Consider the following 16,237-nt stretch of genomic DNA (forward strand, 5'->3'; position numbering starts at 1 on the left):
CATATTCTACAATAAAAAAATTTTCTGATACTGTACTATACTACACTGAAATGTTTAAATGTTTCTTTGATTGTCCTTGAACCTTCCTGCCATGCTTGCCATCCTCATCTGCCAGCATATTTTCCAACATTTCCAATGCAAAATTGAGGTGCGCATCTTCCCATGACACACTCCTTGGTTAGTCATGTGACACACGCCTCGCTCTCATCCCAAAAAAAGCACTGGGGGGGGGGAGAGATCTCATGCAGCCCTGAGAAAAGCACTTTTTCGGGGCTAGAGTGCATCCCAAGAGCACATAAGATCGCAGCACCCAAAATGGCCGCCAAGTTCTCGCGAGAAAAAACAGGGTGTCCCATTTTTTCTGGGACATCTTGGAAGGTATGCACCACTGTGGCATGCCACACCCTTTGAGAACCACCACTCTCGTCCTTTGTTTATGAAGACCATTGTCAGTCAATCCGATGGATTTGCTAAAAGCCGTTGGTCATCACAAAACCACAAACCATCAAGTTTAGAGATACATTGCTGGTCCTGAGCATATTGGACATCATTATGCTCAATGATTTTTAAAAACCTGATCCATCCGGCTGGTAGAGCAAACATAGAAACCGTATATATAACAAATTTATCCCTATCCCAGCACGTAACAGATTCTCTCCATCCTGTACGAAAAGGAAACTGTCTGAAGCCCCTCTTCCAAAAAACTGTCTCCCAGGGGAATTATGCAGGAAACAACACATCGTGGACAATACCTTTCGCTTCTCTCTGGACCCCCCAAGTGACAATTTACAGGAATTCTGCTGCAGCTCTCCTCTAAATATACTCTGGGCATTTTGGAATCTCTGAGCGGAAAATGCTTTCCTCATTGCACCAACAGATAATTCAAAGCCCACTGGTTGCGCCCCGCCATTACGTGGTGGCACACTAGCAGCAGAAGGGGAACAGTGTGGGGCTAGCTGCCTTTCACAAAAGCTTGTCCTCTATTCTCGATTTCCTCCTGAAGAAAATCCATTAAAAACCTTCTAATAACCCTGCAGGACGCAGGTGGTGCTGTGGGTTAAACTACAGAGCCTAGGGCTTGCCGATCAGAAGGTCGGCGGTTCGAATCCCCATGACGGGGTGAGCTCCCATTGCTCGGTCCCTGCTCCTGCCAACCTAGCAGTTCAAAAGCACGACAAAGTGCAAGTAGATAAATAGGTACCGCTCCAGCGGGAAGGTAAATGGCATTTCCGTGCACTGCTCTGGTTCCCCAGAAGTGGCTTAGTCATGCTGGCCACATGACCCAGAAGCTGTAAGCCGGCTCCTTCAGCCAATAAAGCGAGATGAGCGCCGCAACCCCAGAGTCGGCCACAACTGGACCTAATGGTCAGGGGTCCCTTTACCTTTAATAACCCTGCAACTTCACTTCTCGCAGTGAGGGGAAATACTGGGGTTGTCACAAGCTTGCAAACTGGCCAGGCCAGTCATCTTCTGTACAAGGAATGTGGGGGTCAGCATCTTGTCCTTTTCATCTCAAGCAGTAAAATATTTTGGGTCTGGTCAAGCGTCTCCTTCCTCCCCGATGTTCATCGCTGTTGAAATAATGTTAACTGGGGACCTGCTGTTGGTGAAGTCTCTCCGTTGAGCTTCCCAGTGGCTTCTGAAGTTGGGAATTTCTTGCCGACATGTGCCTGCAGGGCAGCAGATGGGAAGGGGGCAAAACAGAGGGGAGGGAAGAGAGAAAGTGAGTGCAAGGGAAGGATGGGAAAGGGCCCAATGGTGAATGATTAGGGATTAAAATAGCTCTCGCCTTGGCTGCCATTGAATATGAAGCTCCTGGAATGATACAGCAGATGTTTAAAACAGATTGAAATGTCACAGTCTGCATGGAGGGTGGAACACAGTGTTATCAAAGTCTTCCCTCCTCTCTAATCAGACTGTTCCATTTGCCCGACTCACAGAGCGATGAGGATGGCACTTGCGAACGCCCCAAGTTGAGGAGAGCAAAGCTCGCGGGGTCAGGATGCTGGAGAACGGTGATGAAAACAGGGAAGGAATTGGAAATTGCTGCAATCTGTGTGCTTCTCTGTGGTCAGGAATTGAAATCAGCCACCCAGCACAATCCATATACATTCCCATTGGTGTGCGTGTGTGTTTTAAGCTTGGAAATAATATGCAGTTGATGACTTTTTAATCGTTACTATGGGATTTCCTTTACATTGAGAGGAAGGCAAAGTGTGTAAATAGTTGCATAACTTGCACAGCGGCCAGAGAAACAAATAGCATAGTATTTGGCAGAAACCAAACCGCAAGGGAATGCAAGCAGCGCTGATATTGATGAATTGGATGATATTGGAAAGGAAATCACTGCCTTCTTACTGTCAGGCTCCCATTCCAGAAAACAACAATGGCAACACTTATTTCAGAGTAAGGAAGATATCTTTATTCAGGCCAAAAGCAGTACAGCCTCAGTAGCAAGCACATATTCCCAAGTCAAGGACACATGGGGAAGGCTACATCTGGCACCCCAGACCTGAGCTTCCCCATCCCAGATATAAAGTAAACGTAAAGGGACCCCTGACCATTAGGTCCAGTCGTGACGGACTCTGGGGTTGCGGCGCTCATCTCGCTTTATTGGCTGAGGGAGCCGGTGTACAGCTTCCGGATCATGTGGCCAGCATGACTAAGCCGCTTCTGGCGAACCAGAGCAGCGCACGGAAATGCCGATTACCTTCCCACCGGAGCGGTACCTATTTATCTACTTGCACTTTGACGTGCTTTCGAACTGCTAGGTTGGCAGGAGGAGGGACCGAGCAACGGGAGCTCATCCTGTCGCGAGGATTCAAACCCTCGACCTTCTGATCAGCAAGTTAACCCACAGTAGATTGTCACTATTACATATATAAACTTTTTTTATTTTTTAAAATAAACTGTGTAGAAAGACCAGCCATTGTGGAAATTGGAGGCATGTACATGAAACTGAAAACAGAATCTGAAAAGCCTGTTGGTAAGGCTTCAGATGTGATAATGCACAGGGATTATCTTGTTCATGCTGCTCTCTTTTTGTGTGGGTCATTCGTAACAGGTGAAGTGGGCCAGAACATGCTGCTGATCCCCAGCAATGATTGCCCTGCCCTCTCTCGTAAGAAAACGGGAAGAAAGTGTTTATCGGAGGATGAGAATTAACTTCAAGGGGCAGATGACTGGGAACAGCTCATGCTGTGAAGCCCTTTCAGATGCTCGAGAGTGAGGCATCCATGAAAAACGTTAAGAATATGTATATATTACTCATGATGGGTGCACGACCCAGCCAAAGTGAAGCAATTTTAAGCCCTGCTGATTGCAGCAGGAGATGAGATTTCAGCACCTGCTTAACTTCATAATAAACTGAACTGAAAAGTGCTTTCTTTTGCAGCATCGTTTGGACTTGTTTCAAAATGTGGCAAGTGGGTCTTGCAGGAAGATTTTGCAGAGCAGAATTCTCACATTCAGGGTCCCATTCTTTCTTTCAGGATAGTCCATTCCTCTTCCCTGTGTTATAATCTGCCTCATATAACCAACATGTTTAAGTCTAATTAATGCATGAAGGGGTTAACACCATGCCAGGCATAGCTAGGTCACTCCCCCTTACCTTGGGAGGAAGGTAGTCATGCCTTTGTTCCCCTCTCAGTCTACCGGAGAAGCTCTGCATGTGAAGAGGTTCTGAGCTGGCTACTGCAGCTCAGACCTTATCATTTCTTACAAGCCATTCTTGCATTCCTATACCAATTATTTAGGAACTTTCACCACTGTAACTAAATCAAATTTTACTGCTTGTGATTTCTGACTGATGTATGGAAAAGCACATGAACCTGTCCTTTGGAGAGTTTGTAAGTAAACCATTTTAAACTTACCAAATGTGTGGTCTTTCCTATGCTAGGGGAAGCGGGCCATATTTTATAGGACTAACAGCTAGAATGACCAAGTTTAAAAACTGAAAACTGGGAGATCTCATTCTGGAGTTCCCATGTCTGCTGTGGTCCTAAGCTAATAACTGAAATAAAGATCAGAAGAACTAGTTATACCCTGCCCCGCAAGACCAGTGGAAATTGTGGATTGTATCCAACTAAATCCTACTCATAGTAGACCCACTAAAATTAATGTACTTGAGTTATGATCCACTCATTTCAATGAGAAGGACTAGCATTGGATACAATCCTGTGTTTTCAAGATACCAAAGTGTCACAGATGTGGTCAGATGTAGCAAGGCCTAGTTTAGAAAAGATTTCTCTTTTTTTCTTTAGCAACCTCTTGACTGAGGGAGACGTTTCCTTGGCAGTGGTGCTGAGCTTCGGCTTTCTCAAAGGTAGCTTCCCAGCAAAACATCTGGATGCGAAGCTCCATCCAAGAGGCCTGATATGAAACAGGGTTTCGGATTGCATCCCCAGAGAGGCTGTCCGCTGGGGAAACGCTAGCCTGGATGGGGCGTGTCCGAGATGCTAGATGGGAAAGGGCAGTCCAGGAGCGAGAAGCAGATTTGGCAGAGACAAGGCTAGCTCTGTCCTGGCTTCCAAAGGCTGACCACCCTCGCTGCCGTACAAATTCCGCTGCAATCCTAGCAGTTTCTAATCAATGCATGCAGTAGTTCTTATGTATGAACAGCCAGCCCACAACATTTTCTTCCCTGAGGCACAGCAGCAAATGTATCTTCCTCCTTCCAGTTCAAGGAGAGTAGAACTCAAGGCCAGTCAAGCTATTCTGGCACCTGAGCCAGAAAAATCATTCAGGTACCTTCCCCCCCCCCATCCTTGCAGTAGTAATAGTAGTAACAGATGTTTCATTACTGAGCCACACCCCTTTCTAACAACCCACATGCCTGCTGAGATAATTCGGGAAGTTTTCCGGTGTGTTAACAAACCCTCTAAGTGCCCCTATTTTCCAGGGACAGTCCCAGATTTACAGAAGCCATCCTAGTCTCTAATTTGATCCCAGAATGTCCCGCTTTTCCTTAGGACACCCCTATTTTCATCGGAGAAATGTTGGAGGGTATGGAGTTATTTGACCCCTGAGCCAAGGAGATAAGTAACTATACAGCCTTTAGAAGACCTCTGAAGGCAGCCCTACATAGGGAGGTTTTTTAATGTTTAATGTTTTATAAGGTTTTTTTTATATGTTGGAAGCTGCTGGGGCAACCCAGTCAGATGGACAGGGTATAAATAACAAAATTATTATTACAGTCGTACCTTGGAAGTCGAACGGAATCCATTCCAGAAGTTCGTTCAACTTTCAAAACGTTCAGAAACCAAGGCGCGGCTTCCCATTGGCTGAAGGAAGCTCCTGCAGCCAATCAGAAGCCGTGGAAGCCCCATCATACGTTCAGGTTCCAAAGAATGTTTGCAAACTGGAACACTCACTTCTAGGTTTGCGGCATTCAGGAGCCAAAACTTTCGACTCGCAAGGCGTTCGGGATCCAAGGTAAAACTGTATTATGGAACAGGGCATCCTTATTTTCATTGCAGAAAAGCCGCTGTGGCTCGTGACATCTGAGTCGTATGGCTAGGAGGGGCATATTTTAAAGAAAGTTGAATGGCAGGATTAAGTGCCATGTTTTGGAATACACTGAAAGCAAATATGGGTCCCTTCAGGAAAACTTCATTTACTAATGGAACCTGCTGAGAAAGGAGCACTCCGTAAGGCTTCCGCCTCCATCATTAGCCTTTGCTTGGCTTGCTGCTTTTTGTACACTTCCCTCAGGCTACTAATATGCGCCACAAGGGATAGCTCATTGTCAAACAAGGAGCAGCTACCAGCGCTGGAGTGAGGGGAAGGCTGTGGGTTTTTAGAAACAAAGACGCCCCCCCCTTTCACCAAACAGAATTTGCTAAAAATAGCAGCTCCTCGAGAACAGGCCTGCCTGAAAATAGCTGTTTTCTCAGGGAGCAGAGATTGCTTCTTCTGAAAGGAGTTGCTATTAATGTAGAACTGTCCCTCAGGCCATCTTCTGAAGCAAAAAACAGAGGTGGGGGTAAACTTGCTGTGTACACTAAATTCCACAAAAAGCCATGTTCAAATATGGACACCTCTCAGTTGTCAAGCTGTCCAGTAACCTCTCTAGAGATGACTTGTTCATGGTAGCCATTAAAAAAACCCTAGTTTCATCAGGAAGCATTTCCTGCATCTTAAGCAACAGAGGACCAGAATTCTCACGCATACCCTGTGACGTCTGACAGCCCACAACAAATTGGTGATGGCTAAGCCAGTAGCTTTCAAGCTTTTCTGCCTTCAGAGAAACCCTGTTCCACTGAGTATCAACTTGTCTACTAAGAAACCTCCATCTGCAGGTGTTTACTGGGGGATATGATGTTCTAAGGCAGTGGTTCCCAAAATCTGACCTGCCATGGGCTACTAGAAAATTGCTGAGGTTCTTGGCAAACCACAATTTTTTCCTGCCTCTTGCAGCAACTGTAATTCACTGTGTTAGGCACTGTATGATTTTTAATTGTCTTTTCACAGACATGCCACAGGCCTTCTTAATGAAGAAATCCCTATTCTAGGGAGCACAAGATCTCCTGTGGGGTCCAGCCCTTTGGATCTCACCATTGGCCTGCTTGAATGGAAGCTTTGGCTTAGAGTGCCCCCAGTGTTTTCTGGAAGTTTCATACTGCAGGGGGGGATTTTAAAATAGCAGGAAATTTTTATTCATGGAATTTTGACCACTATTGCTTGTTTGGAAACAATTGTGTGATGTGAATGTACATTAAGCCAACTGAGAGGTGTTGTTGTCTATTGATTGATTGATTGATTGATTGATTGATTGGGGGGGACCCCTCAAAAGAATAAAAAATAACATTACATGTAAAACAGTTAAAGACAACTATTGAAAACATTTCAAAAATAAAATAAAATTAGTGATAAACTAAACACAGATGAGAACAGACATCGGCACTCTACATATTTGGATAGGCTTCTCTAAACAAAAATGTTTTTAGCAGGCACTCAAAACAGTGCAGTAAAGGTACCTGCCTGGTGTCAATAGGCAGGGAGTTCCAAAGGGCGACCACACTAAATGATTGATTTCTTACAAATGTGGAACAAGCATTATATGGCACCTGTAACTGTGCTAGTTCTTGTTGTTTATGTTGTTGTTCCTACTACTCCTATTATTGTCTTATTAACACACCACCCTTTCTTAAACAGATTACAGGGTAGTACACAACATGAAAACTGTGATACAGCCATTATAATTTAAAAAAACCAGTTAGTTATAACACCTAAACTATCAGCAAGACCCAGAATATTTAACTGGTTGGTTTATTGTTTCTAATTGCAGGAAATATTGCAATACTTGCCTTCCTCCGCCACGTAGCACAGCCTCCTTCGGATGTAAATTTATTTAGTGGCCTATCCCTTTGCAGCAACCTCTAGCTCAATTTTAAGAAATAAGTAAATAGTAAAAAGATCCATATTTCGCAAGCCTTTCCAGAGCCTCTTAGCAGCTGGAGAAACTGAACAGCTTTTTCTGAAGAGGCTGTTTTTTTCTAAGCAAGGCTGACACCTGCTGGGCTGCTCTGAAATGGCTATTTGTCAAATAGTGCAGATTCACTCACTATTAGGTCCCTGTATGACCCTAAATTTCTCTATGTGTGAATTATCAAGCATGGCTCTGCGCTCAGAATGGCCAGATCTTGGCCCTGAGGAGGATATACGTGTGCCAAGAGAACAAGATCATGCATTCAGGATGGTTGCATCAGAACGTAAAGGGAGCCTTCTGGATTAAGCCAATGGTCCATTTAGTCCAGCATCCGTTTCTCACAAGGGCCAACTAGATGCCTCAATGAGAAGCCACAATGGGATCTGAGCATATAAGCGCTCTCCTCAACTGTGGTTTCCAGCAACTGGTGTTTAAGAGCATTGCTGCCACCAACTGAGGAGGCAGACCATAATCACCATGGGTAGTAGCCATAAAGAAGGCTGATTGCCGAAGAATTGATGCTTTGAATTATGGTGTTGGAGGAGACTCTTGAGAGTCCCATGGACTGCAAGGAGATCAAACCTATCCATTCTGTTTGTTTTTTTTAAAACATTTTTTATTGCATTTTTCCAGATAAAGATATACAGTCAGATATAAGAACATCAAGAAAAGAAAAGAAAAGAAAGAAAAATAGATCATTTCACAACTTTTTTCAGTTTTCTACCGGACTTCCCCACATCTCCCTCACCGTGCATTCTTAACAATAAAAGTATCAGCAAATTATAACCTTGTTTCATGCGTTTCTTTTGTACTTTCAGCTAATTGCTTTTTAAGTTTAAATTACTTAATTGATTTGCTCCAAAAACCAATATAATGTTATTTTAAACATTTAAACATTAGACCTTTCATTAATATTGCTTAATTTCATACAAACCTATCCATTCTGAAGGAAATCAGCCCTGAGTGCTCACTGGAAGGACAGATCCTGAAGCTGATGTTGGGAAAGATGGAGGGCACAAGGAGAAGGGGACGACAGAGGACAAGATGGTTGGACAGTGTTCTCGAAGCTACAAACATGAGTCTGACCAAACTGCGGGAGGCAGTGGAAGACAGGAGTGCCTGGCGTGCTCTGGTCCATGGGGGTCACAAAGAGTCGGACACGACTAAACAACTAAACAACAACCACAACAAGTAGTCATCAATAGCCCTGGAGGAAAGGAAACTCAGGAAAGGTGCAGTCAATAGAACCCTCCCCACAATCCTGCATAGACCTCCAGCGAGGCCAAGTTACGAGGGGCGCTCATTAAATATTTCCCCTGATGTACTTCCTGTGGACTGAGACTTCTCCCATTGCTTTATGCAGATGTGGAGACCTCGTCTGTAGAAGTCAGCAGGTTGCGTCAGGAGCCACGGCTTGACCCCAGAAATCAGCATTTCATCGTCTGGAAAAAGCTTGCCCTTCAGAAAGAACTTTATGGTTGGAAAGAGGTGGAAGTTCGATGGTGTGAGGTTGGGAGAATAAGGGGGGTGAGGAAGGATTTCATAGCCGCAGGACCATGCTTCCGTTTGTGCAATATGTGAGTTGCATTATCCTGCAGGAGGCAGACACCTTTGTTCAGCACACCATACCTCTCGATTCTGATGGCCTTCCGCAGCAGTGAAGCGTAGTATGTCCCGGAAACTGTGGTACCCATTGCCAGGAAATCCATCATCACTACTCCATGCCGGTCCCAGAAGACCGTGAGCAGGACCTTGCCCACTGATGGTTGGACACGTGCCTACTTTGGAGGTGGTAAGGCAGAATGTGTCCATTGTTTGGATGGACCCATGTTTCTTCCTGAGTAACTAGTCTGGCAAAGAAGTCATCAAGGTTTTTGTGACACTTGGCCAAAAGAGCCAGTGAGCATGTGACTCGTTCCTGCTTCTGGAAAGGCATCAGCAGCCGGGGAACCCACTGTACAGGGCAGTGGCGTAGCGTGGGTTGTCAGCACCCGGGGCAAGGCAAGTAATTTGCGCCCACTAACCCGTGGATTTGCGCCCCCTAACCCGTGGATTTGCGCCCCCTAACCCTAACCCCCAGATGTTGCGCCCGGTGCGGCCGGCCCCCCTGCACCCCCCACGCTACGCCACTGGTACAGGGTCCTCTCTGTATCCACAGGCAGGCAAAAGAGAGAAAACCCCGAACTGAGATAAGCCCCGAGCTCATATCCCCTTTCACTAGGGCAGTTCATAAAAAACTTTTTTGTAAAAATGCCTGCTCCAAAGGTCTTATCTTACTACACTGGGGATTATATAGCTATACAGTGGTACCTCGGGTTAAGTACTTAATTCGTTCTGGAGGTCCGTTCTTAACCTGAAACTGTTCTTAACCTGAAGCACCGCTTTAGCTAATGGGGCCTCCTGCTGCTGCCGTGCCGCTGGAGCACGATTTCTGTTCTCAGCCTGTAGCAAAGTTCTTAACCTGAGGTACTATTTCTGGGTTAGCGGAGTCTGTAGTGTCTGTAACCTGAAGCGTATGTAACCCGAGGTACTACTGTATCTAAAATTTCATGCATATCAGTTAATATCTTGACCCTCATCCACAAAAATAGCTGTTTACGTGGCCGTTTTCCTATGTCGTGAAGGCTGAAATTTCAATTCAGTGGAGCAGGGTCAAGATATTAACGGATACGCATGAAATTTCAGATACGTATAGCTATATAATCCCTAGTGTAGTAAGATAAGACCTTTGGAGCAGGCATTTTCAAAAAAAAGTTTTTTACGAACTGCCCTACCTTTCACGCTCCCCACTCCCTCGTGCCAAACATAGATTAGGTACATGTGAGACAGGTGAGTCATACCTGATTCAGTGATGACATGAGGCAACAAGATTTTGTGCTCATCTTTGGCTTTTCCATCCCCCTAGGTGTCGTGAGAGGATGAGACTAGAAACTGATAGCTGGAGACAATGCCTGACGGGGTGATTTACAAAATACAATCACAAACTCACAGACTAATTTTTACAGGAATCATAAAGACATTAGCAAGAGCAAATTTGATTTAACAAACAAAAGATGGAAATGGTTTATTGAATATTTACAAACAAACTGTAAATGGATAAGAAAATTGGCAGGATTGTTGTAATAACTGTTTTATAAGAGTACACATTTAAAGTAGATGAATAAATGATTAAGTTAATTTGGAATATGCAGAAAATATATATATAAAAAACAAATTTTAGGAACTGCAGAAAGAGGGGGAAGGAAGTCGAGTTTCAAAATGTTAAAATGATTGTAAAATTATTGAAAGGTATACAATTGAAAATCATAAATAAAAATTTTATATATATAAATAATAACAAACAAACAAAAGATGGTTGCATAGATTTCAAGTGTAAGCTGCAAACTGTTTTGAAAGCTTTAAGACGATCAGTTGTTACAAAGCACTTAATATAAAAATGTTGCAAAACAAACTGTTACATGTCTTTATAGTTGCAAGGGGTTTGACTCATGGGGATACGTTTTATATCAAGATGCATTTTATTTCAAGGCCTCACAGTGGAGAGAAAAGAAACATGGCTGTTCCCTTTATTAATTCAATATGCCTTTATGTAATTGAGGGAGCATTTATTTTCTTATCACCTCCTTGAATTTGTCTAGTCCTCTTTGAAAGCCATTCAAGTTGGTGGCCACCTCCTCATTGCCTCCTGTGGCAGTGAGTTCCATAGTTTAACTGTGTGCTGTATGAAGAAGTGCTTTATCTGTCTTGAATCCAACATTCAGGATGCCCATAAGTTCTGGAGAAAAACATACTGTAGCCTCTTTCTCCATGCCATGCATATTTTTGCAAACCTCTATTATCCTCTTACTCGCCTTTTCTCTAAACCGAAAAGCCCCAAATGCTGTGACCTTTGCTCGTAAGAGAATTGCTACATCCCCTTCATCGTTCTGGATTACTTTAAATATCAATTTTTAAATGTTAACATCCTGCCTTTCAATCTGTTCATCAGGGTTGAACAAACAAACCCCAACATCCAAGACTAATAAAAGCAATAAAAATAAAAGCAGAAGCCAGCGTTTATACAGAACAAATCAATCAGCAATAAAATAACGGAATTGTCTAATCATTAGAAGATTATGTTTCAAAATCATTTCTCTTTAAAAGGTATGCCTTTGTATTCTTTTTCTCTTTTTGGGGGGGTGAGGTGCCTTTTTATTGCTTTTATATTTTGGATTAGTGGTGGTTTTAGAATGCATCGTGTTACGATGTTTGCAGTTTTATGCTACACAACTTGAGAGATTTCTATTAAAAGGAGAAATATAGAACAGCAATATTATTTTAATATATTCTCCCATCCTTTGCTGTAATTTGCCGCACTAAGGGTGGCTTTTGAAAGGTTAAAACACAACAAAAGTCAGCAGAAATTAAGCAACCAGTAACGAAAAATAGTTGTTAAAACCTTTTTTAAAAAAAGTATTTGTGTGGGGGATCAGTTTCAAAAGCAAATTTCATTAATTCATTGTAGCTTTGACAAACATTTCGTCTAAGTCATTTATTAAGAGAGTATTTTCTATGCAAGAGCTTATTGTTTCTGGGCTTGTTTTGTTGTTGTTTTGCTTTTGTGTGTGTTTTTCTTTGACTGGGGTATTTTTCAGCTGAAAAGCCGTTCTGGCTCCCCTTCAGGAAAGAAAAAAGCGGAATATGAAGCCCTATGGCTGTTTACTCAGGAAGCACATCCCACTGCCTTCAGTGGATCTCGCCCCTCAAGTGCGCGCGCGCTAAGGATGGTCGCCAAAGACACCTGTGAGGAGAACGTCCCGCTCTTATCCAATCCCTTGGCTTCTCTTTCCCGCCCAAACTAGCTCCGCCCAGCCCCTCCCCTCGCCAGGCCCGCCCATTACACCGCCCAAGGAGAGGGCGACCTTCTTTTCCCGCGAGCCCCCGCGCGCGCAACCTTCTCCCGGCAGCCCTTGCGAGCGGAGGAGCAGGGAGGCGTTGCGGCAGCTTCAAGATGGCGGACCGACCCGGTAAGCGCTTTTTGAGGGAGGGAGACGCCAAGGTGACCCGGCTCCTGTCAGGGCTAGGGCGGTGCTGGGATTAACTTGCTCCCATTTCCCGGAGAAGAAGCGCCCCGCTGTTCTGTGGAAGGAGAAAGACGCGCCTTCTGAGAAAGAGACGCCCTTCTCAATGTAGCCCTGGGTACAAGCGCCAGGCCGCTGCTCTTCATTGCTGGGGTTCGCCCTTGAGGCCACCGTTTCTCACCCCAACCTTCCTCTTTGTTGCCTCCCAACAGCTTTCCTTTGCATTTGTGTGTCAGTGTCAGGCAGAAGTTCGGCAGGCAAAGCTTCGAACGCCCCTGCCCCCCACCCCATAAGAATAACCTAGTGCAGGCACGTTCAACTCCCAAGAGACTGCTATCTACTCCCAGTATTAAAAAAAACGGGCAGTTTTAAAATACTGGGAGTATGAAACCCATTGTCATTGGAGGAAGGAGGAGCGTGCATGCGTGGGGTGGGTGGAAAGAGTTGTTGAGCTTTTTAGGGGGAGGGTCGCCCAGAGATGTTGAGCTTTTTTTTTTTTAAGGAGGGTTACAAGAAATCATTGACAATCGCACGCAGCAATAAAGCCACCTATCGGCCGCCCACCTTCTTCCCCCACCCCACCGGCGGGGAGAAAATAAATGTCAACGCGACGCCCACGGAAATAGGTCCTGTAGATCACAGCCGGCCGGTTGGACATTTTCTGATCTAACGGATCATGGCCCACCCAAGCCAGCATCCTGTTCTCACAGTGGCCAACCAGATGCCTCTATTGGGGAACCTGCAAGCAGGACCTGAACACAGGAACAACTCTCCCTCCCTGCAGTTTCCAGTAACTGGTATTGGGAAGTATTTATAGCCTCCAACCGAAGAGGCTGTGTCATAGCTGTGATGGCTAAAAGCCACCAATAGCTTTCTTCTCCATGAATTTGCCTATTCATCTTTTGAAGATGTCGGAAGTCGGTGGTCGCCTCCGAGGGGAGGTGTGGGGGAGAACCTTATGTTACCACTTGTTCCTCCTCCTTGGAATAGGGATGGGTAAGTCATAGCAGATGCCCACCCTCACATTCTTTTTTTCTTAGTTCCAGTAAAAGATATGAGGCTGCTGGATGTAAAAGTGGGGCAGTTGCCAAACTGGTTAGCAACTCGAGATTACACCCCAGCTGGGTTTGTTACGAGTATCCGAGGAGGTGAGTGTCTGGGAAACATCTGATGTGGAGCATATGTTTGTGGCAGGAATTGTATGCATGTGATTGTCTTGCTGAATATTTAATCTGTTCAACACCAACATTTTGTGTGCAGATAACCAGGGTTTCAGAAGTCTCCTATTAGGTTTATGCCAATAGTGTTATACCTGAGAAAAACTGGCAGGATTCAGTGTACAACAGATCACACAGTCCATTGAAATACTCTTTAATTTGCCAATGAAATAAAGGCTTCATGGGGTTTGAAAATCTAGTTGTGATCCACCTTCAGATTTTTAATCCCACTTGATGCATTCACAGTGTGATCCAAATACATACTTGGGAGTATATTTCTATTGAATTTGGTAGCATAAGAGTAAAAATACATAGGATTGAGCCACAAGTCTCCTCAGTCTTGCAGCCAGATCCTTTGCATTTCTACTCTTGACTAACTTCCACTGAGCTCATTGGCACACTCAAATAAATGCACACAGAACTACAACCCTGAACAGGCAGTTTTTGGCCTTCCTTCCTACTTATTTAAAGGACTTGTACACCACCCTCCAGTTTAAAACAAACAAAAAACAAGCATATACTAAAAACTGCAAAATCAACAGGAGTGGCATAAAAACATACAGAGGCAGTGGCTGCTTATGAATAAAAAACCAGAGGGCTGTTACCCCATGTAAAGCTGGCAGTAGTTCTACAACATCTCAAACAGGTTTTTATTTCCGAGCCCAGCTACTTGGACAGGAAGGCATTGAACGCAAGGCCTCTTGCAAAACATTTGTTCTTCTCCAGAGCTGCAGCTTTAACCTGGGTTCTCAGTCCCTTTCCCTCTGTTCTTAAGCATATGTCTTAATGTAGCCATTTTAAAGTGTTTAGATAAACTAAATGGTACAGCCTTGTTGTAAAATCCTGATTTTTGATAAATTTCCTACTTGGGCTATAAGCCTAAGTACACTAGCTAGAAAGGTAGGTCTCATTGAGGCCACTGAGTTCAGTGGAACTAAATAACAGGCTGCAAAAGTAGTGATCTTGGGCTGAAGACTTCATTTCCTTATTCTGTTAGCTTTTTAGTGTAGCTGTCACTTATCACTACTAGGTGTTCCTCTGCTATCTGTATGGCTAAGACTACGCTCCTTTTTCACTAGGCTATGACAGATTTGTCAAAAAGTACATTGATGTGAAGAAACCAGGCATTGGTGGCATCGCCATGATGCTAACTGCCTATGTGGTTCTCAGCTACGTGTGGAGCTTCGACCATATAAGTGAGTAAAACTTTCATTGTGTATACCTAAAAAGCAGCAGTAAATACAGTACAGTCGCATCTTTCGCACATTTATCTTGCACGATTTCAACTTTACATGATAAATGCATGCAAAGCAGAGATCTTTTAACCTCCCTCCCTTGCTTACTGGGCAAGCCCAGCTCAGCAGGCAGGCTCTGGGGTGCTCTTGCAAGATACTGTGGGGCCGTCCCAGGTTCCCACAAGAACTTGCATGACCACCCCTAGGCTTCCAGAGCCAACATGATGTGATGGCCTTGCTTGGACGACAAGGCCCACTCAGTGCTCTGGCTCTGGAAATGTAAGGACACTAATGGGTGGTTCAAGTATAGCAGTTTTTGCATTTATGTACCTTCCCTGCGTAAGATGCGATTGTACTGTAAGTCCTCTGAGAGGAGAATTCCTAATGCTTTTAGGGAAAGGCATGTGTGCTGTTGATTTTCTGCTCGTGCTTCATGCCCCGACCTATGGTGGATTGCATCAGTTGCACTCTCTCTCTTCCTTTTGGAACTACTAAAGTTTCTTGGGATACCTAAATTGAACTTACATGGCCAAAGTATAGCTCTGAGTACTTGTCCTGGAGAAATGGGGAGGTTGTGTTCATGGGAAATTTGTAAATTTCCCAGATGCATATAGCTGCTTACTGTTGGGAACCTGAATGTTTAATTGGATGCCATGTTGTTGTCAGGCGTTAGGTAAAACCCATTTTCCCCAGGTATTTGGTTAATGATCGTATACAGTATGTCATTGTTTAGCTTTGTCATGGTAATTAGAAGCTGTTTTGAACACACATGGAAATATGGGATAAACCTTTTAAATGAAGGATGCACTTCCATATACTAATATCCAAAAGACTGCAACTGTTTGTTTTGGCTATTCAGAGCATGATCGCTGGAGGAAGTATCACTGAAGCTTGATGGACCAGAAGAATACAAGCTGCCATGCTGCGACTCGTAGTGAGTTTGCTTCAACTGAATGCAGATTGGCTCTTACCTTCTAGACTCAACAGTGTATTCTGTGACCAATAATAAAATATCTACTTTCCTTGTGACTGATGGAACTAATTTGATCACTGCAAGGTAACAAACTAACTGATCCCACAGCGGGCACGGGGGGGTTTACATTAAGTTGGTGCTTGAAGGGATTGGTAACCACAGCCCATGAGTGAATAATTGCCTGAAGTTGTAAGGAGAAGGAGTAAAGAGCATTAGACATAGTGCTATTAACAAAATCTAGAGACTATATGACATCCTTAGAACTTACTCAAGTCTGCAGAGTAATTTAGTTCAGGTGACTGAAGCTGTGTGCATTTTAGAGG

The 16,237-nt window shown here is 44.2% G+C and overlaps 1 protein-coding gene across 1 annotated transcript; it reads left to right on the plus strand.

Moving 5' to 3' along the window:
* The first annotated feature begins 12,281 nt into the window (after window positions 1-12,281).
* On the plus strand, window positions 12,282-15,970 carry ATP5MF (ATP synthase membrane subunit f). The gene is made up of 4 exons (XM_081169808.1): window positions 12,282-12,435; window positions 13,530-13,637; window positions 14,786-14,902; window positions 15,801-15,970. The coding sequence occupies exons 1-4, from the start codon at window positions 12,420-12,422 to the stop codon at window positions 15,827-15,829; spliced, it is 270 nt and encodes an 89-aa protein (XP_081025934.1). The 5' UTR covers window positions 12,282-12,419; the 3' UTR covers window positions 15,830-15,970.
* Window positions 15,971-16,237: the final 267 nt, after the last annotated feature.

Source organism: Podarcis bocagei (assembly GCF_964188305.1).
Source record: "Podarcis bocagei genome assembly, chromosome: 14".
Taxonomy (NCBI): domain Eukaryota; kingdom Metazoa; phylum Chordata; class Lepidosauria; order Squamata; family Lacertidae; genus Podarcis; species Podarcis bocagei.